Source organism: Camellia sinensis, chromosome 1 (genome assembly GCF_055761805.1).
Source record: "Camellia sinensis isolate YWXY chromosome 1, ASM5576180v1, whole genome shotgun sequence".
Taxonomy (NCBI): Eukaryota; Viridiplantae; Streptophyta; class Magnoliopsida; order Ericales; family Theaceae; genus Camellia; species Camellia sinensis.
In genome coordinates, this window is record NC_138961.1 from 22070023 (window position 1) to 22090970 (window position 20948).

The window sequence follows — 20948 nt, forward strand, 5'->3', positions numbered from 1 at the left end:
ACCTTTATCTCTCAAGGTCTGTAGCAGAACCCATTTTGAAATGATAGAAAAGAGTTTGAAGAAGTTGTTTGGTTGGTATTGTTTATTACTTTATTAGAGGTGCAATTTGGGTTGATAAAATGGGGGGATGTGGCATTTTTTTTAAAAAATATTTTAATTAAAGTTTAATTTAATAAAATTTAAAACTCGAAATTTATTTTGCTATAAAAGTCAAATTATAGGATTTTTTTTGTGAGTTATCTTAAATTTGAAATTTTTATTATTAGATTAATTACAATCAAATTTGTGTTTCTAAAATTACAAATAGGCCCATAAGTTTCCAAAAATATTGTAACACACATACTTTATATCACAATAGCAGCAACATCCTTTTATTAAGAGGGTTGCTACTAGTACTACCAATAGGGGAATGTTTTGTCAATAGACTAGTAATCACTTGTGCTTTTTCTCTCTCTAGACATTTTTTTTTTTCTTTCTCTAGAATGATGGGACCAACAACCAGTAATACTAATCCAAGCAGGAAGTCCCTAAAAGAAAAATACCATCTAATTCTGTAATAACCCTTACCACTGTTTACCGAATAAACTACTGATTACTGCTAAACTGAGACTGATCATGATAATTGACTGAATTGACTGAAATCCTAAACTGATTGATTGACTGTATCTGTTTAAGTGCATTTCTATCTGTTCATGCTTTATGTTGAAATTACGAATTGAAGGTCTAATCGGCGGCCGAATCTGAAATTGATTAGTGTTTTATGATCATTAGAATTTACGTGATTTTATGGCATATTTATCTGAATTGTGATTCGGTATGATTAAATTAGATTAAAATGAGCTAAATTACATAAGTTGCCCTATTTACCCTATTGCCATACTAGTGGTCCACTACCTAACACATTTGAGCCTTGCACCTGATCACATAACATTTCTTCCTCAACCATTTTAGAGGCCACAACCAACTAGAGTGAGAGAGTGAGAGAATATGAGTGATTTCAACTTGATTTTGTGAATTGGCTTGAAGAACTTGAAGAATTGAAGTATAGATTGCAAATTGAGCTCCTAGACCTTGAATACAAGACTTAAGGTAGAGTAATTACCTTCTTGATTGTGTATTTAAGTTGATTCTTGCATGGTTATTGAGCCTCTAGTGATTTAAGCCTAGAATTGGTCCTTATATGTTGAATTGAAGCTCATTCCATGCATACATGCTTATATCTTAGCATTTTGAGGTTCACTACATGGAATTTGGTACATGCATGTTCATATTATTGGTATAGTTCATGATTTCATCATGTTTTGGAAAGAATTGGCTCAATTGAACTAGCTTTCGAAGCTTTGAAGTTGTTGAATTCATGCATGTTACACATTCATTATGTTCTTGAAGTGTTGTTGAAATTGGGTTTAATTCCCTCACCTTTGGGCCTTGATTTTACAAATTGAGCTTTGAATCATGTCATACTATGTATTTACAAGTGTTTTCCAGGAAATGGGCCCAAAGGAATCGAATTTGGCACATTGAAACTTGATTTTGAGCTTGAAATATGGAAATTCTAGATTTTGAACTCACGCTTGAGCGGGGTGAATGGCGCTCGAGCGTGAAAATCGTGCTCCCAGCATTTTGTTGTGTTTTGCAGTCCGCTCGAGCAGGGTAATTTACGCTCAAGCGGGACATTGTGTCTTACGCTCGAGCGGGTGTCGAGCGCCCAATCGAGCGTGAATTTCACCTATCCAGCACTATTGACTGTTTTGTAGTACACTCGAGCGGGTAAGTCTACGCTCGAGCGGAAACCTTTGTCTACATGTCTGCTTGAGCGGAGTAACCTACGCTCGAGCGTGAACCCTGTTTTCTGAAAATTCTGAAAATGCTTTTAAAGTGCATCTTTGCATCCTCATCCCATCCTAGGCATTCTTAGGCCTAGTTTAAGCATCTTAGTGAGGATATTGATGTAGGACCACACTGAGTCCAGTTAGAGATTAAGTTATTATTTTCCCAACTGTGTAGCTTAGTATGTGTTCAATCTGTAACTGTGTAGGGTTGGCATCTGAGGACGTGCTCTAACTTATCTGTAGCCCAGAACTCTGTGAGTAACAACTGTATAAAGATATGTTCAAATACGAATATCTTCTGAATTGTTAAACTGTACTGTTAACTGAATGAATGTATGTCCTCTATTCTGAACTGTATTGTGGCATCCTTAGTAACTACTGTTTCTGTTACTGTTACTGTTATTGTTACTGTTACAGAGATCTCTGTCAGTTCCTATCTTGGAACTTCTGTTTACTGATATGATGGCCATCATTGACTGTTCGGTCTTTTAAGACCTACTGTTTACCGTACTGCTATGTTAATGGATGTACCACATATGACTGTTGTGACTAAATGACTGAAACACTGATTTAATGAACTGTTTTCATTACTGCAAGGACATTCATTCTTAACCCCTTTACGCATTATGTTATTCACTGGGTTTTAGCTCACTGCTCATATATATATATGTAGGTGTACAGGCACCGAATCGTTGCTAGAAGCGTCAAGGTAAACTCCAGTTTTGTCAAGCCAACCACTGTGCGTTACTGCGAGGTTCCGAGCCTGCCAAGCTATGGCTTAGGGGTGTTTTAATTTCTCCCATCTGTCTCTGTACCTGTTTTGGATAACTATTTAGACTGTTACTGTACTGTTTAATAGGGATTAAGTCCCTGTCCTGAGCAATTGTAAATGTTGTACATACTGTTTTGCACTGATTGTATATATGTATGAAAAGTCTTTTTGCATACAGACTGTCACAGCTCATTGGACATCGTTTATTTACTGTTTTGGCTTCCGCCATGCCCCTGTACTTTGTATTATTGTATTACTGTTAAGCAGGCCTTCGGTAATCTCAGATTACTGGCCGGTTACGGTGCTAAAGCCATAGGGGCGGGTTTGGGTCGTGACAAATTCGCAACACAAAAAAGATTAAAGAGTAAAGAAAGTATGGAGGAAAAACACACGGACACCAGTTTAGAAATTCCTACTGTGTTTGAAGTCCAACAGTCTTCCTCAACACTAGTTGAAACGCCACAAACATCTATGCACATTGAAGGCCCAAAAGCCAAATCCTTCAAAGAAGCCATAGTTGTAACTAAGAGCAAAGATTTTTACTTTGATGATGCAATGGATAAAATTTCAGCTAAGGAAGATGATGAGGAGGGAGATACCAACATCTAAGAGAAAGATCCCTATCCCAGATTAGAATGGTATCCCAAGGATCTAGTTGTCGAAGAAACTACTGCAACAAATTCGACAACCATGACCAACTACCCTTATCGTCAGATTATTGGGCAAAAGTATAGGGTATAAAATGTTATGCACAAGAGTCAGGAATCTCTGGGGCCTTCAAGATGATTTCAATGCTATCAACCTAGGCAATAACTATTTCCTATTTAAATTTTCTCCTCAAGAAGACTGCACAAAGGTCTACTTTGGAGATCCATGGGTTATAATGGATCATTACCTAACAGCACGCAAATGGGAGCCTGATTTCAAGGCATCGGGAGGTTTTGAAACCACAATTGCAATTTGGGTGCAGTTTCCAGAACTTCCAATAGAATACTTCCAGGAAAAAGTCTTATATGCCATTGTCAAACAAAATGGCAAACCTTTAAAGATTGATCTTACAATAGCTATGGCCACAAGAGGAAAATTTGCAAGGATTTGCATAGAAGTTGATCTACCCAAGTCGCTATGCCCTTGCTTTATTTTAGGTAAGAATTGCTACAATATTGAATATGAATATATTTACTTCTTTTGTTTTCACTGTGACATGGTGGATCATCGGAAATAGCTATTCAAGTAAGAGAAGCTAAACAAAGCCCTGATGTTTTAGCTAACATTGAAGTCAATAAAAAAGTACCTCATCTTTCTTTATGATCCCCTAAGCCATGTATCATCCTTTCTAGTGACAGATATGACATCTGCAATTTTATCTCCATTTCTATTCTTTAAAGTCTAACCCTAACCCTAATCTCATCACTACTTTCACTCTTGCTGACATCCTTTGGCGACCAACCCACTATTCGACAACTAACCCATCACTACTTCCACTTCCACCGATAGCCTCTAAAACCACCACTTCCACTTCTCATGGTTATGACACCCACTATCCATGACTTCAACCATCGTGATATTCATCATCACCAGCAACTTAGATCCAAAACCAAATCAACTCTTTTTCGCAATCTTCATCATTATCCTCCGAAACCTACTATTTTTCTCTCTTTCGTGCCCGACTCTTTTTCTCTACCTTATAGTTTGATCGATTTCTCTTCATTCAGTTATATAGAATCGAACTTTTTTAATATGTTCGGTGCTTCACAACCGAACATATGCCTTTTGTTTGGCTACATACTATTGAACATCCGGCTTTTGCTCAAAATTTGTTTTCCAAATGGTGGCGAGAGTAGTCGCGAAAGCAAAATGAGGAGTTAGGATGTTAACCAGAATGTAAAAGAGGTCCCAAAAGTTCGATAGTGGAGATTGAAAGGAGGAATATGGGGCGTTAAAGGAGTGTCGATGGAGGGAAAGGGTCGTTGGGGTGAAAATGGGACTCTAACTACCAGAGGACAGAAAGTTAAGTTGTAGGTGGAAGATATATGGGTGAGTGGGGTTTCAAAGGGTATATTTGGGATAATGGTAGGGGTTCAAAAAAAAATAAAGATGGAAACAATTTTGATGGTGAGGGGCCAAAGAAGTAGGGGAGCGCGAAGTAGAAAGGTAGGGACATTTAGGCCTCGTTTGGGAACATATTTTTTTAGCAACTTTTTAATTTTTGGCTAAAATATGATATAAAAAAAATTAGTATGTTTGGAATGACTTTTTAACTTTTTACAAAAAGATGTGCAAAAAGTAGAGAGAAAAGAGAATTTTTGACTTTTTGGTATGAATTGTTGACTTTTTGATTTTTTTAGTGACTTTTTAGCTTTTTGGCTAAAATAACCACTTGCCAAACGAGGCCAATAGTCTTTTTTATTAGCCATCTGTTTTAAAAGAAATTATAGACAGACCCATAAGTTTCTGAAATTACTGTAACAATCCTAGTTTATATCTTAATAGCAACAACACCCTCTATTAACCGTCCGTTAATAAAACTGACGGAAAAAGATGTGTATATAACCGACTTGACTTGTAAATCTGGTGAGAGTAGACTCGACCATGGAAGCTCTGCAGACACTACGACTAGCCCTAGTTTTCTCCATCTTCGTCCACCTCTCTCTACTCGCCAGGTCGTCTTCTCTCTCATCATCGGAGCTTCAGATTGTCAACGCCGAACGCAGAGTAAGCTTTCTGATTCACCATTGTCGTCTCTTATCAACAATTCGAGCTAGAAATCACGAATCGAGGTTTTTGATCTTTTAGATTGTTTGATGGAATTTTGATTTGTTTGAGAATTATAGTCTTCTGGGTTCTTTTGGTTGCCAAGAAAGTGGAGGAAAATTTGAAGAAATTGGATAATTTTATCTCATATTATTCAGAATTCTCATATTGTTTGTTTTGTTTCGTTTTGAATCAATTAATTCAAATATATGAATTTATTAATTAGTCAATAGAAAATTTTGCTGTAAATTTTAGGTTAGGAAACTTTATATTCTAAAAGAAATTGACAAATTTAAAGTTTTACAGAGAAAATAAATTAAATAAATATTTGAGTTACAAGTTAATTATAAGAACGATTCAATTTGGGACAACCAAGCAGGCCCTTACACCTCGTTTGGATCGAGTGATTTGGAGAAAAGAAAAGAAATCAATATGTCTTGGTCCAAATCACTTGTTTGGATTACTGAGAAATGAGGATAAATGGAGAGAAGTATTTCTCTAATAACTCACTTTTTGAATCTCTCAGAGATTGGGAGAGAAAAGAAATGGGAAGATTACTAGTTTTGTGTTTTACCAAAATTGCCTATCTACCTACAAAATGAATAAAAATGTGAAAAAGGTTATTTTGATTAAATAACATGTAAGAGTTTCATTTCTTTTCTTTTATTAATCTATCCAAACAAGATTGGAGAGAAGTCACTATATTTTCTTTTCTTTTCTTTTCTTCCCAACTTAACCAAACAAGAGGGAGAGAAATTACAATCATTTTTTTTTCTTTTCTCTCATATATATCGAAACATAATTGGCATGTTTGGTTTTGTCTCTAATTCCAAAAAAAAGGTTTGGTTGAAAATTTTTTAAAAAAATTCCGAAGTCACTTTTCTCTCTAGTGTACATCAATCAATCACTTTTCTCTCTCCTCTCTCCTTCTTGATCTCTTTTTCTCTCACACCCATCTATTCAACTACAAAAAAATATTAAATCATCCGAAACTCTAAATTTCCAAAACTATTTTCAAATATTCAACCAAACAAATTTTCAAATTTCTAAAAAATATTTTTGAAATAATATCTCAAAACACAAAGTTTACATAATTTTTATATATTTACTGAGTTTTATTGGTGACACCTATTATTAATTGATCATGATGAAGTTATTGACCGTATGCTGGTATTTATTTGATTAGCTTTTCAATGAATTGTCCATTTCTGTTCATTAGCTATCACAATGAAGTTAAAGCACATGCTTGGTGTTCTTGAATGTCATACTAATACGTTGATAATTGATGCAGATTGACTTGTCTTCCCACATTGTTAGGGTTTACTTGACTTTGAAGGTACTCCTCCAACATTACTTTGAATGATTTTGATGAATACATGGTCTCTATTTCTATGAATTTATGGCAAATATGAGTAAAGTTGTTTCCTTATCTAAAAAGGGAATGATTGATCAAATTGTGTACGTGAAAATTTATGGGTTTAGCTTTTGTTGTAATTGTAATCTTGGTTTACAAATTGAATAGTGATATTTTTTGTAGCATTTTTTGAAGTTTTTTTATTTTATTTTTGGGAAAATCTTAAAATGGTTGAATATTTATATTCAACTTTAACCTTGTTCAGGGTGTGGCACTGTCTGTCAAAATTAGAATCCAGCTCACTGTTTGGGGCTGGTTGTTGAATTTTCAAACTGTAGCTTCTAGGCTTAGTTGCACTAAGTAGGAGCAATGGGGGGCCTGGAAGGAAAGGCAAATAGAAGAGTCTAAGGTTGGAGCACTTAGGCGGAGCATTTATGTATTTTTATGTAAATATATTGTAAGAAATATTTTTTTTTTACAAGGTTGAAATATATATGTTAAATGTCTGTAGTATATTACAATTTACCACTTAAACTTTTAAACGTACATAAGCATAATAATTTATCATTACATTGTCTAAGATATGTTCTGGTCCAACGCTTGAACTACTAGATATAAGTATATAAATTATCATTATATTGTTTAGCACATGTTCTATTATGATATAGTTTTTTCCCACCGGATTCTTATGTTTAAGTGTTCTCATCTCAGTTAGAACCATGATTCTATCTTGACAACAACGTGGTTCTAACTTGATTCTCGCTTTGAATCGCAGAATCATAATTCTAGAGTGGAAATGTCACCCTTACTAGGCAATTCTAGCAACTAGATTTAGATGGTTAAATTTCAAAATTACTTGTACCATTCTTGTGTTTCTTCCTGTAAAAATACCTATTGTGGCATGCTTGTTTTATTGATGGATAATTTCAGGTTGAAAATACTGGGACATCTCCAGCTTCAGAAATCCTTCTTGCTTTTCCACCTACACAAGTTGATCACATAGCACTGGTCAAAGCGGCAGTCCCTGTTGGGAAGAAGAAGAAGAAGAAATCTTATTTGCCTCTTGATGTGAAGTCAGCTGAAGTGCCTGAAGGACCAAATGGAACTAAATATTTCTCTATTTTGTTGCTCAATCCGTTAAGTGCAGGAGAATCTGTAACACTTGAAGTGCTTTATATGTTGACGCACTCTCTAGAGCCTTTCCCATTAGAGATAAGCCAGTCAGAGTCTCAATTGGTCTATTACCATGACACTGCAATAATATTGTCACCATATCATATTAAACAACAAATAACTTTTATTAAGACGCCAAGTACCAAGGTAGAATCATTCACAAACGTGGAATCCACTGACCGAGCGGGTACAGAAATAAAGTATGGTCCATATGAAGACCGTACTCCATATTCATATTCTCCCATAATCATTCATTTTGAGAATAACAATCCATTTGCTGTTGTTGAGGAGCTTGTGCGTGAAGTGGAAATATCTCATTGGGGCAGCCTTCAAATTACAGAGCATTACAAACTGGTCCATGCAGGGGCTCGTCACAAAGGCATCTTTTCAAGGTGTTTACCGCCTGTTACATGTGGCACTTTCATTCCTCAACCATCTAATACTTGGATATGTTGGAATAAGTTGCCATATTTTGTTGCTCTTGATTTTAGTTTTATTTTTTTTCCTAATGTTGTGCTAAAATTTTTCCATTGTTATACTAAATGTCAAAGGCGATGATGGATTTATTGCATCTATCCTTTTATTTAGTACAAAATTTTGTGTATATCCCTTCCTGAATGGTTGGATATCTTTCTTTGGTTTTGGTCCTTATATTATTTGAATTTCCATTGTCTGAACCTTCCCTTTTGCAGGGTTGAATATCAATCTAGGCCGTCAATTAGTGGTGTGTCTTCATTCAAGCTGCTTCTTGCAAGATTACCCCCTAGAGTTCACTCTGTGTACTACCGAGATGAAATAGGGAATATCTCATCATCACATTTACGTACAGATTCTAAGAAGGTACTTCTTGTTCCTTATATTATGTTTTCGATGATAGAGGGACAAGATTCAAAGTAATTCTTGAAATTTTGATTCACGAATCACGATTGTCCTGAATAAATATGCTTTTTAGCATGTCTTGTTTTATCCGGAAAATTAGCTTAAACATAGTTTAGTCATATTTGGTACATTAAATATACTCAATTATGAGATGTTTGATTAAGGAATTACAATTCTCCCCTCACCCCTCATCTGATCAGTCACTTCATTGCCATTTCCTCTTCCGGTTAGATTTTGTGGCCCTTATATGTTAATATGTTTTCTTGCTTTTGTCGAAAGCGTGCAACTTTTTCATGATAAGAATTGCTGCTGGTCTGCAGGAGGCTTCCTATTTTTCTATTTCCCTCTTACTGAAACTTTGTTCCTTTTCATTTGGACAAATGATCTCATTTTACACAGTAATCATTTAAGAAATAAAACATGGAAAATTCTCTCTTTGTTTTTGACAAGTAAAATGGAATTTTTTTTTAATGTTTTGTTGGAAAATAACTCTATATTTATGTCTTTTCCTTTGTTTTCACTGCAGTCAGAATTGGAAATAGAGCCACGGTATCCATTATTTGGGGGTTGGAAGGCGACTTTTGTCATTGGATATGGGCTGCCATTGCAAGACTTTCTTTTTGAGTCATCTGATGGTAGGCGTTACCTGAACTTCAGCTTTGGATGTCCTCTTGCTGATACAGTGGTAGACAAGTTGACCATCAAAGTGGGTACAGTTCTTTGAATGTATACCATTTGGTTATCTATTTATTCAATTTATGTTCTCTGTCGTTGTGTCAGAATTGGAACATACATATACTAATCCAGGAACTGTTATTTTTAGGTTGTGCTGCCTGAGGGATCAAAAAGCCCTTCTGCTGTGGTTCCTTTTCCAGTGGAACAACACCTGGAGGTAATTTCTTAGGCTATACCATTTTTGTCATCCACATATACATTTGAAGTAAAAATTGCCATATGTGTGCAACTGTGTGGTGTGTATACTAACTAATGCTACTAATTTTACTTTTATCACAAAGCATTTGGTTCATCTTACTCTGTCAAAGGATTTATTAGGGAAATGCCATTTGTTTACTATCTGTTTTTTGCAATTTTTTTTAAAATATTATTTGGATCAAATATTCCAAGTACTCAATTTTTGTCAACATGCAGTTGCAATAGTTATTTGTCACAGCAAATGCTTTGATAAATATGCCTGTACCCTCCAATGGTTTGTATACTACTATGTTAACTGTAATGTCCTTTCATCTTGATCTCTGCAGACCAAGTATTCATACCTTGATGTCGTTGGAAGGACTGTTGTAGTTTTGGAGAAGAAAAATGTAGTTCCTGATCACGACTCCCCTTTCCAGGTAAGCTTGCCAGCCCGTCATACTGATTTAGTTTCTCATTTGCTTTACATTAGTTCTTTCAAGCCAATTGGGGATCATATATATATATATATATATATTGGGAGTTTTGATATGGTCATGTTGAGAATTTGTTCAGTAATTTTTGAAGACATGTATTACACACAACAAAGGCTCACTTGTCATTGTCATGTTAAGCGATTTTAGGGAAAGCCAAATTTGTTTCACAGTTATTCTTTTATAATCTGAAATGTCTTTGTTAATGAATGTGTTGTGATTTGAGATATACAAATATATGTTAGGGTATGTCATGGATACATCAGTGGGTGACCCAGTTTATGAGGCTCCTGCTGAAGCAGGGTTTGGGGAGGACAAGATATATAGCCTTACCCCTATTATTGGAGAGGTTGTTCTTGTGACTCGAAGCCACACCACCAAGTATGCTTACGGCAATCCATGTTATGGATATCACTACTGGATAAAAAATTAATTTAAATTTGTTGAACATTTTGGCTATTTGAATATTTTAATGAATGTTAAAAGAGACATTAGTGAACAAAGAAGATATCTAATATAAAGTAAAAGCCTGTTATGTTATTTTTAAACCTTTTATCATTGATAAGGAACATACTGTTTACTCTTGTTTCTTGCATTTATAGATGACATATTTTGTAAACTGTTATCTGTGAACAATATACTTTGATTACTTTAAGAAGTTATGGAAAATACTTGTTTATCAAAAAAAAAAAAAAAAAAAGAGGTTATGGAAAATACTTGGAGTTGTAAACATCAAGGTAGCTTTTTTACATGGTATTACTCGGCTTAAAATAACTACATTTTATAATATAGTTTATTATGCCCTCTTGGCCCCTATGTAGTTCCACTCCTGCTCACAAAGAGGTCTCCCTTCAAATCGTGCTGATGTTGTGATCAAGAATTTAGTGCTTTGGTTCTTTGTGCACCAAGCTCTTGTGCCGAGGTTTCAACAACAATCCCCTTGTGTTTAGTGGGCATTGAAATTCCCAAGGTTCTTGAGAAAGTTCATGAGGCTGAACACCAAAGTAGAGCCAAGTTGTTTGAGCACTTGCTCCGTTTCAATTACTATTAGTATTGGCCCACCATGGATGCCGATGCCATAACCTATGCAAAACTATACATCGAAACGAAGTTTTAATCCTTGCCGCTGACAACTTGGAGACTCTGGTTCAACACTTCTCTGGCCCACTGCTACTGCACTCACTCTTTCTTTTCCTAAGACCATGTCAACTCTCACCCTGCCCACCTTAAGTGATTTTGTCATCTCAGTGCCCACCATGTCCAAGCGCTCCACAACCAACCGACTCGCTCTTTATCACCCACATAGTTTTTGACCTTAATGCAAGTTTTATTTGGGTCCACCTTTTATTCTAGCTTTCATACAGCCTCTATCATTTACATGGACAGGAGAATAGTGTGAACCCAAGTAATGCTGTTATTATAGGAGAGAAACTGGAACTGCCATCAGATTCACCCTAGATGCGAAGTGGCATATTTTTCTTGTTGCAATGAAGTTAGGGCATCTCTTGATTATATTAATTTGGTAATTATTTGCAGTGATGATCATGATTCATGACCATTGAGGTTTTTCATTCTTTGACCTTTTGCTAAAATTATGAATGGTTTTGATAGGTTGAGTTTACTTATCTTTTACCTTTTGTGGGTCTAATTCTTAGGTTAGGCCATGCTTAACAGGATAATTGTCACCGATTTACTATCACCGTTGATTCTATAGACATCACTGGCTACAAAGACTAATTAACTGTTCCTATTTGGTGTGTTTGTGTGTTTCCTCCACCCAGCTTGGAGTATTTCCTTCTGTCTGTCTCTCTCTCTCTCTCTCTCTTATTTATTTTTTATGACTTGTATATATTTCATAATGGCTGTGGCATTTATGTTCACTTGATATCTTCTATTGCAGGTTTACTACAACTTCAACCCAATATTCATGCTCGCTGAGCCATTGATGTTGGCATCTGTGTTTTTCTTCTTTTTCGTGGCTTGTGTAGCTTACCTGCACATCGACCTTTCCATTCGGAAGTGAAAAAGTAACACATATTGGGGATTCTTAAAAGGTATGAGAATTCAAACTCATTGACAATAATATACAAATCTACACTGGGAATTATTATGCATTGAAACTTTGGAAATAATTATGCATTGAAACTTTCTTCTTTCCATTGTAGCTTTATGGGAGAGTAACTTCGACTTTGGCTGTGTGACCTAGGCTAGCGGCCAAGAGTTCTTCAGTGCATCGACATGAGAAGAAATCTTGTGATACATTTAAAATTATGAAATTTTGTTTGGGTTTCAAATAGGAAATTGTTGCTTGTACATTGTTCCCCATTTTATTGAGACTAAAGTAGGTCCCTGCGATCAAAAGGGGGAGCTTCAGATTGCTGGTAAAACGACTCAGGAGGTAATTTAGACATAACATGTTTTATTTCTCTGTTTTTTGCGCGCGGCCATTCTATCCTAAAGCACATGATGGTGTCTGTGCTGCCTTTAATAACATGATTGGTGCTCTTACATTAAAGGTAAAATGGGCTGCAGAATACATTAGGTCAGTCTTATAAGTAAGAAATAATAGTTTTGTTTTTTAGAACTGAAATACAGTTTTATATCTAGCTTACTCCCCCTAAGGCTGTATTTGGTTCATATATTTGGAAAGGAAAAGAAAAAAGACAGATAAAATGTGAATGAAATATAATTATATTTCACTTACGTTTCACACAGTTTTTTCGTTTCTCTTTCTACATATTTTCTTAATTTCATGAACCAAATACATAGCCTACGGGGTATGGGGACTGGAAAGGGGAGTCGCTAAGCAACGGGAACAGGTGAATCTGCAATAGGTGGGTGGAACAGATAGGGACTTCTGAAACTCTCACACCCAATCGTGCCTACTCCCAAACTTGGGTAATATGTATTATACAGACTCTAATTTTAGTAAAGCCAAGGAGCAATTTTTTTATTGGTTCAAACCAAAAAAATTCACTCCCCTCATTGCTATCTCCTCCAGGACTAGTAATGAATCCAAATTAAGCCCGGTGGGCAGCCAAAATTTCACTTCCCTCTCTTGCTCCCATCTCCTCCAGGACTAACAATTAATCCACAATGCTTATATTTAATTAGGATGTTAATAGTTGAAATCTCTTAATATATATCTATATGTATATTTTTTTTGAGAATATCAAAAATATTTATATTAAAAATGTCGTATAAAAATAAGACTTATACAACAAAAAGAAAAAAGAAAATCAAACAAACAACAAAAAAATAACAAATTTGTTAAAAAAAATTAGTTATGATTTTAGAAAAATTATTGATCTTCTCAAAGATATGGTCTGAAAAGAAAGATATGCATTAAACAATGCAAAATTTGCTTGCAAGATTGCTGTTTCGGTTGACGTCGTCCTCGTTGTCAACTGCCCAACTCTGTTACTTTCGCTGTCACTTCTGTACTTCGGACACCATCGAAAGCTAAAGTTGAGGAGGAGGTATACCCATAATGGAATGGAAGAAGACTTGAGAAAGGACAGAACCATTGTGAGTGTAAAAAATTCAAAAATTTATATCGAAATCGGGGAGAGAAAACTCTCAAACTCCTATTTTAGACATAAAAAGTTTAAATCTACATTCGAAAACTGCAGTTCTATATAGGTCTACATTTTGAAAGTGCAAAGAGAGTTATTATAGTATTGTTGGAGCACTGCTGGAAATCTCATAGACATAGAAGCTTTGCTCTCTCTCTCTCTCTCTCTCTCTGGAATTAGGTAGTTCTCTTAATATAATTAAGACTTAACTGTCTAAGGTTGTATTTCATTGGAAGATTTGATGGGAGAAACGAAAAGGAAAAACGAAATGCAATCTCGCTTTTCATCTTTGGAGACTTTTTTTTTTTTTTTTTTTTTTTTTTAAGTCCCCAACTCAACGAAACATAATTTAAAATTCAAATTCTATCAATTCTTTCTTCTTTTCTTTTTATTTTTTTTTTCCCTTTCCATTTGCCTCATCAAATTCATAGTCTGTTATCTAAGCGTTAATGAAATAAAGAACACTAAACTTGGTTTGGGAATATATTATTTTAGTAATTTTTTATAAAAGAGATTGGCTTCCTTCCAATTCGTGATCGGACTGAAGGGTGCTGTTGGGCTCGTGGGGGCCCACCATGGGTCCCATTTTGATCATTTGAATCGTTCAATATGTAAAACTGGTCGAGTACTATATACTTGTAAAAAATTATGTTGATCGGATATCGATAGCTATTTCATCGGATTAGATTTCAGTCAATCATTTAATTTTTCACCGACTATTTTTTTTTATAGAAAATTGATTTGATCACGTAACTATCGATATCCAATCAACGTGATTTTTTACAGGAATATAGTACTCGATGAATTCTACACATTGAACAATTTAAATTATCAAAACGGGACACGTGGTGGACCCTCACGAGCCCAACAGCATCCTCCAGTCCAATCACGGACTGGAAGGAGGCCAAATCCTTTATAAAAAGATGTGTAGAAAAATGAAGAGACTCTAAACAAGAGCATCTCTCTCTAGCCTCTTCCTTAGGGTTTTCTACAAGCGACGTCGTTTGAGAGGGGGAGGGGGCTTTGGCCTCTGGCCACCCTTTTCCTCTCTCTCCCCTTTTTCTTTTCCTTATTGTTTTTTGCTTAATAAACCTTGAGAGATCTCTCTTCCCAACCTCTCCCTCTTTGTGAGGGGTTTCTTTCCCCTTGGTGGAAACTAGCTAGGTTGCTCCTCCTCCCACCAGTGCCGGATTTGCCTTGGTCTTCTTTTCTGTTGCTTGTCGTCGTTGTCATCACCTTCTCTCAGCCAGATCTGCTTTGGATCTGTTTGCCTCCATTGTTCACAAATCAGATCTGGTTGCCTCTGGGTATGAGGTTGTTTTCTTCAGTTTTTCTTTGTTTTTTTGGTTTGGGAGTGTTTATATAGAATTCATTGGTGCTATTAGATGGCTTACTCACTCTGTGGCTGTAATCTATGACCTATCTTAGACACGGACAATTAATTTTTTGACTTCTGCTTTGTAGTACGAGCGCGAGCACTTATTGTGTGTTTGCGATTTTCATAGTTTTTATACTTGTGTGCTAGTTTGATATGATTTTTCTTTGCTTGGTGTAAGTAAGCTTATATGTTGGATGGATTTCTATGTAAATGCAGTTTGGTTTCAGTAATGAAATTTTCTTCTGATAAAAAAAAAAAAAGTGACAACTTATAATGATTTTTAACTTTTTGACTAAAATTTCAAGTTGTCAAATAATACCTAATAATCAAGATACTTCACTCATTTTTAAACACACATTTATATGTGTGTCTCTTATACATGTGCATGGAGTCACACTTCCACTCTTGAGAAATTTTGTGGTATTTTTTTACCTAAAAAAGTAATGAAGCTATGTGGTGTTCTAAATTAATAACTATTGGTATTTTAAAAGATAATATAAATTATGTGGGTAAATTACAAATAAATTTTTTGAGATTTGTTTAAAATACGAATTGTTTTCTGTGGTTTGAAAAATTACAAATATCTCATTGTCAAAATTTTTTATTTAACTGAATTAATTAAAAAAGTAAAATTTTTAATTATTCACCTATACAATAATAAAATTATCTGAAATATTAATTGAAATAAAATTTTAACATTATTAAAAACTGTTAATTAACTTGATGATTTATTAATAAAAGAACTTATTTATTATGAAATTAGAAACCTTAAGGGACATAATATAATTCCTAGAACCACGGGGAGTAATTTATAATTTAAGTAAACCTCAAAGAATGTGTTTGTAATTTATCCATAAAAAAAAATTGATAGAATTTGACCTTATAACAAAATAAATTTTGAGTTTTTAATTATTAATTTAAACTTTAATGTTTTGATTTGTATCTATTTCTATTAAGTAAAGCTGATAAAAAATTATATTTTAATCATAAAACTCAATATATATGTATGAAAAATATCTAAAATATTTTTTACATTGAGTTTAGGTTAGACTTCCTAAAATTGAGGATCGAAAGCGACTGCTTTAGTAAGCTTGAGTGAGTCCTATATTTAAAACTCTATTAGGCTTATCTTGTAGAGTAAATTCAGATGTCTATAATCACCAACAAATTACATATATTAATAAAAGTTAGAAGATATCAAAAAGAGTCAAACTCAATACATCTAAGTTTATGTCTCACCTAGTCCAAAGTTTGCTCTAAACTCGCTGGATGTGAAACAAGAGTCAAACTCAATATGTCTAAGTATACATCTTGCCTAGTCCAAAGTTTGTCCCAAAATCGCTAGATGCGGAACAAGAGCCATTGTCTAAGTTTACGTCTCGCCTAGCCCAAAGTTTGCCCCAAAATCACTGGATGCGAGTTTTTTTTTTTGGCTATTTTAGTCACAAAAAATAAAATAAGTTATTTTAGTCACAACAAATAAAACATCACATTCAACCCATAATCATTACACTATTCCTTCACAAAAAAAGTCAAAAAAGCTAAAAAGTCAAAAAATCCTTCCCAAACCAAGCTTTTTAACTCATACTAAAATAGCTAAAAAAATCAAAAAGTCAAAAAGTCAACCTACTTTCCAAACGGAGGCTCAATACGCCTAAGTTTAGTCTCGTCTGGCCCAAAATTTCTTCCAAAATCACTGGATGTTGGCCCCATAATCTATAGGTTTAGAAGTTGTCCTGGAGAATGAAAACATTCAAAACATACACCAATAGTAGAAAATAAAATTAAAATATCTCAAAAATTCAAATAAAAAATATTTAAGTCTCATTTAAAAATTAGTTATTTTAATATTTTTTTAAATTTTTATGAAGAGATATATAAAAAAATAATTTATAATAATTTTTTAATTAAAATATATAATTGACAAATAAAATCTTAATATTAGAAGTGTTAAACCACTTTGCTAACTGGATAAGAAAGACAAGTTGGGCAGTTTTGAAAATTTGAAGCACAAAACTCAAGTAAACAAATGATTGGTCTCCAGAAACAAATTTTTTGGTTAATGAGTGAAACCCAGTGGGGATGACTTTACCCAAGTGAATGCTGATTGGTCTAAAATATTTTTTATTTTTTTATCTTCCTCTCTTTGACCATTTTTTTTATCTTTCTCTCTTTGACTCCATATGGGGCGGCGGCTATCACCCCCAACTGGGGGTCTGTATCAGAATTCAAATTTTTTTTTGCTTGTGTTTATCCAAGTTGGGAAGTTTTGAAAATTTGAAGCACAAAACTCAAGTAAACAAGTGATTGGTCTCCAGAAACATCATGATCAGTGTTTGGCGGTACACAATCAAATTTTTTTTGCTTGTGTTCTAAGCAATAACGACGGGAAAATATAAGGCCGTAGTATCAAATTTTTTTAGGAATTTTTTAATTTTTTAATCAAAATATTATGTAAGAAAAATTAGTATATTTAGAATATTTTTTAAATTTATTACAAAAAAATGTGCAAAAAATAGAGAGAAAATGAAATCTTTAACTTTTTGGTATAGTTTGTTGGCTTTTTAATTTTTTTAGTGATTTTTTAATTTTTTGAATAAAAAAATCACTTGCCAAACGAGTCCTAAAATAAAAAATAATAATAATAAATATATTTAGTTTTGGTTTTCAGAAAATACATTTTGAAAAAATCTACTTTTTTTTATTTTTCGTATTTTTTTTTTATTTTTAATGAATTTTTTTTAATATTTTAAGGAATTTTTTTAATTTTTAGACACACGTAATATAATACATTTAAACGTATAATATTTGTAAAAAAACCTTTAAAAAATTCACTAAATACTAAAAATATCAAAAAAAAAAAAATACAAAAATAAGTATATTTTTCTTGTTTTTGTATATTAATTAATTTTTAAAAATATTTTACTATTTATATATATCTAAAGTCTCGTTTGGTATGCGAGTATTTTAGTCAAAAAGTCAAAAAGTTACTAAAAAAAATTAAAAAGCCTATAACCTATACTAAAAAATCAAATATTTCATTTTCTCTCTACCTTTTGCACATCTTTTTTGTAAAAAATAAAAAATTCATTCTAAATATACTAGTTTTTTTTACCTCATATTTTAATGAAAAAGTCAAAAAATTATTAAAATAGTCTGTTCCAGTGACAGAGCCAAAAAATTAAATCAGATGGGGTACTATTCAAAAATATTTTACATAAATTTTTACGATTAACTTTGAGAAAGATAAAAAAAAAAAAAAATTTATTTGTAATTAATGTATCATGGACAACACAAAAACAATTATGAATATAAGTTTTAAAATAAATTATATAATGATAAAGTAATTTTTTCATACAAAATTTGAATAAAAAATCAATACAATGGTAATATCACATCATTATTAATATGTGATATCATCAACTAATAATAAAGAAAAATATGGAGGGTGAACCTCACATGTCAAATGTACCTAACAATCCAATAAATTATATATCTCCATAATAAGATTAATTTTGCTTGCATGCCAAAAATAATAGACATCACCATTACATTAAAAAAAAATTATAAATTTTTCATAGATAATAATATAATTTATCGTAATCTTTTAAATTTCAATCAAAATAACCATTATTGTTCTCATAATTTTAAAAATGTTATTGACATTTCACTCTAAATAATATTTTTATAATGTTTTTAAAAAAGATTTTCTTTATATTTTGTAAAAATAAACAAAAAACAAAACAAAACAAAAAAAGAAACCCAAATACCGGGGGGGCACGTGAACCCCCCTGCTCCTCTCTATGTCTGCCCTTGGTCTGTTCTCAAATAAGGCCTAAATAAAGTGCATCTAAAAAAGTAAAAATTTACTTAAAATCTTAAGAATATTTATTAAAAATAAAAAAACACGAAAAATAAAAAATTCAATTTTCAAAAAACTGAATTCAAAAAACTGAAATTAAACACACTGAGGTTTCGTTTGGGAAGTAATAGTTTTAGCTTAAAAGTCAAAAAATTATTAAAAAAACCAAAAAGTCTATAACTTATACCAAAAATCAAAGATTTTCTTTCCTCTTTACTTTTTGCACATCTTTTCATAAAAAACTAAAAAATCATTCTAAACATACAAAATTTTTTACTTCATATTTTAATTAAAAAATTAAAAAATTACTAAAATAATATATTTTCAATAAAGTCTGAATAAAAGTTGGAGTATTGCTTTTTGTGAAGAAATATAACACGATAAATATTAATAGGCGTTTTGACAAAATAGTAAAATGTCAATTTTTTAATTTTTTAACTTTTTTAAGTAGTCACACTATCTATTTATTTTTTAACATAAAAAAAAAATCAAAAAATCAGCTTTTCACTAAATTCTCAAAAGACTGCTAATTATTATCTCACAGTTTTAATCTCTGAAGGGCCCTGGCAATCATATAAGGTACTTTAGAATCTGTCTTCAATTTATTCTAATATTCCAATTAGAATGAGAGAGAGGGGGGATATTCATGAAATCTATCTATCTATATATATATATATTACATAAAGAAAGTGAAGTTTTTGACCCACAAGTCTTGTGGGTTCAATATCTCAATTTTAATTTTTTAATTTTTTGATTTAAAAAAAATTTAATATTTATTGGCTTCTCTCAACCCGTCAATATTTTTGACTTTTCCCATATCTACTGTCCCACTATTTTCAACTTCTCTCATACACTATGATTAGTGATGAGATTGTTAAATTATTTTCATAAAAAATCTAAAAAAAATAATTTGTATATTAAAAAAATATCTAAAACAAATATAAATTTTTATTAAAAAGTAACAGGTTGCAATTGAAAAAAAAAAGAGAAAAAAATTACACTGTAAAAAATAATTTGCATATTAAAAAAATATCTAAAACAAATATAATTTTTTATTAAAAAATAACAAGTTGCAATTGCGGGAAAAAAAAAGGAAAGAAATTACACTTGTAATTTATTAAAATCTAAAAAAAAAAATATGTATATTAAAAAAATATCCAAAATAAATATAAATTCTTATTAAAAAATAACAGGTTGCAATTGTTCAAAAAAATAAAAAAAAATACACTATACATTTCATTAAAATCTATAAAAAAAAAGAAGAGATTAATTAGTTAAAAGTCCTATTTACATATTTGGTCGTAACTTAGGTCCTGTCAAAAAAATTTTGAACCAATAAGTCTTATTTACAGGTAGAAAGACATTTTTGCCCTTCAACCCAAGCAAGTGTATATATAATAGCATTGACGTTATTTACTAGAAAAAAAAAAACAAATCAGTTATGGAAGTAGATGAAGATTCAAATCGCGAAGAATCTTAAAGGATTTCTCAGTTTGGTTCGCTATTACACATAAACTGATTTCTCGGTTTTGACAGATTCATATTTGAGGTTTTTTGAGTTGAAATCTGTTGGAGTTTGTTATGTGCGATTTTGATTTATAAATTGAAGAATTGATTTACTGGATGTTTGATTTTCGATCTGGTTTATAGGTATGTATTATTTCGATTTTGTATATTATGTGCTTTTAGAATTTTCTTTAGTTTTGATTGAATTTATTTATGAGAATATGTTAAATAATTTTAATTTTACGAATTGAAGATGTGATTTGCTCAATGATTTCTCGGTTTGGTTTGATATTTTATGAATTGAAAATGTGATTTGTGAAAACTGAGAAAGTTCTTCGTATTGTTATGAAATATTTGTTTTGGTTTTGTAGTTGGAATAAATTGAGAATTGTTCTGGTTTTTATTGATGCTATCTTTTTTTGTTTAGATTGAAAGATGAGTTAAGGTTCTACGAGTGTCC

General features: G+C 32.4%; 2 protein-coding genes across 2 annotated transcripts; both read left to right on the forward strand.

Annotated features, from left to right (window-relative positions):
* The first annotated feature begins 3346 nt into the window (after positions 1 to 3346).
* Positions 3347 to 3829, forward strand: LOC114308206 (uncharacterized protein At4g02000-like). Its single transcript, XM_028253748.1, has one exon. It carries the CDS (start codon positions 3347 to 3349, stop codon positions 3827 to 3829), a length of 483 nt encoding a protein of 160 aa, XP_028109549.1.
* A 1290-nt stretch (positions 3830 to 5119) lies between these two features.
* Positions 5120 to 12554, forward strand: LOC114308155 (Ribophorin I). The gene is made up of 9 exons (XM_028253676.2): positions 5120 to 5319; positions 6650 to 6694; positions 7643 to 8277; positions 8578 to 8725; positions 9291 to 9470; positions 9588 to 9656; positions 10024 to 10113; positions 12068 to 12221; positions 12333 to 12554. Exons 1-8 carry the CDS (start codon positions 5197 to 5199, stop codon positions 12188 to 12190), a joined length of 1413 nt encoding a protein of 470 aa, XP_028109477.2. The 5' UTR covers positions 5120 to 5196; the 3' UTR covers positions 12191 to 12221; positions 12333 to 12554.
* The last annotated feature ends 8394 nt before the right edge of the window (positions 12555 to 20948 follow it).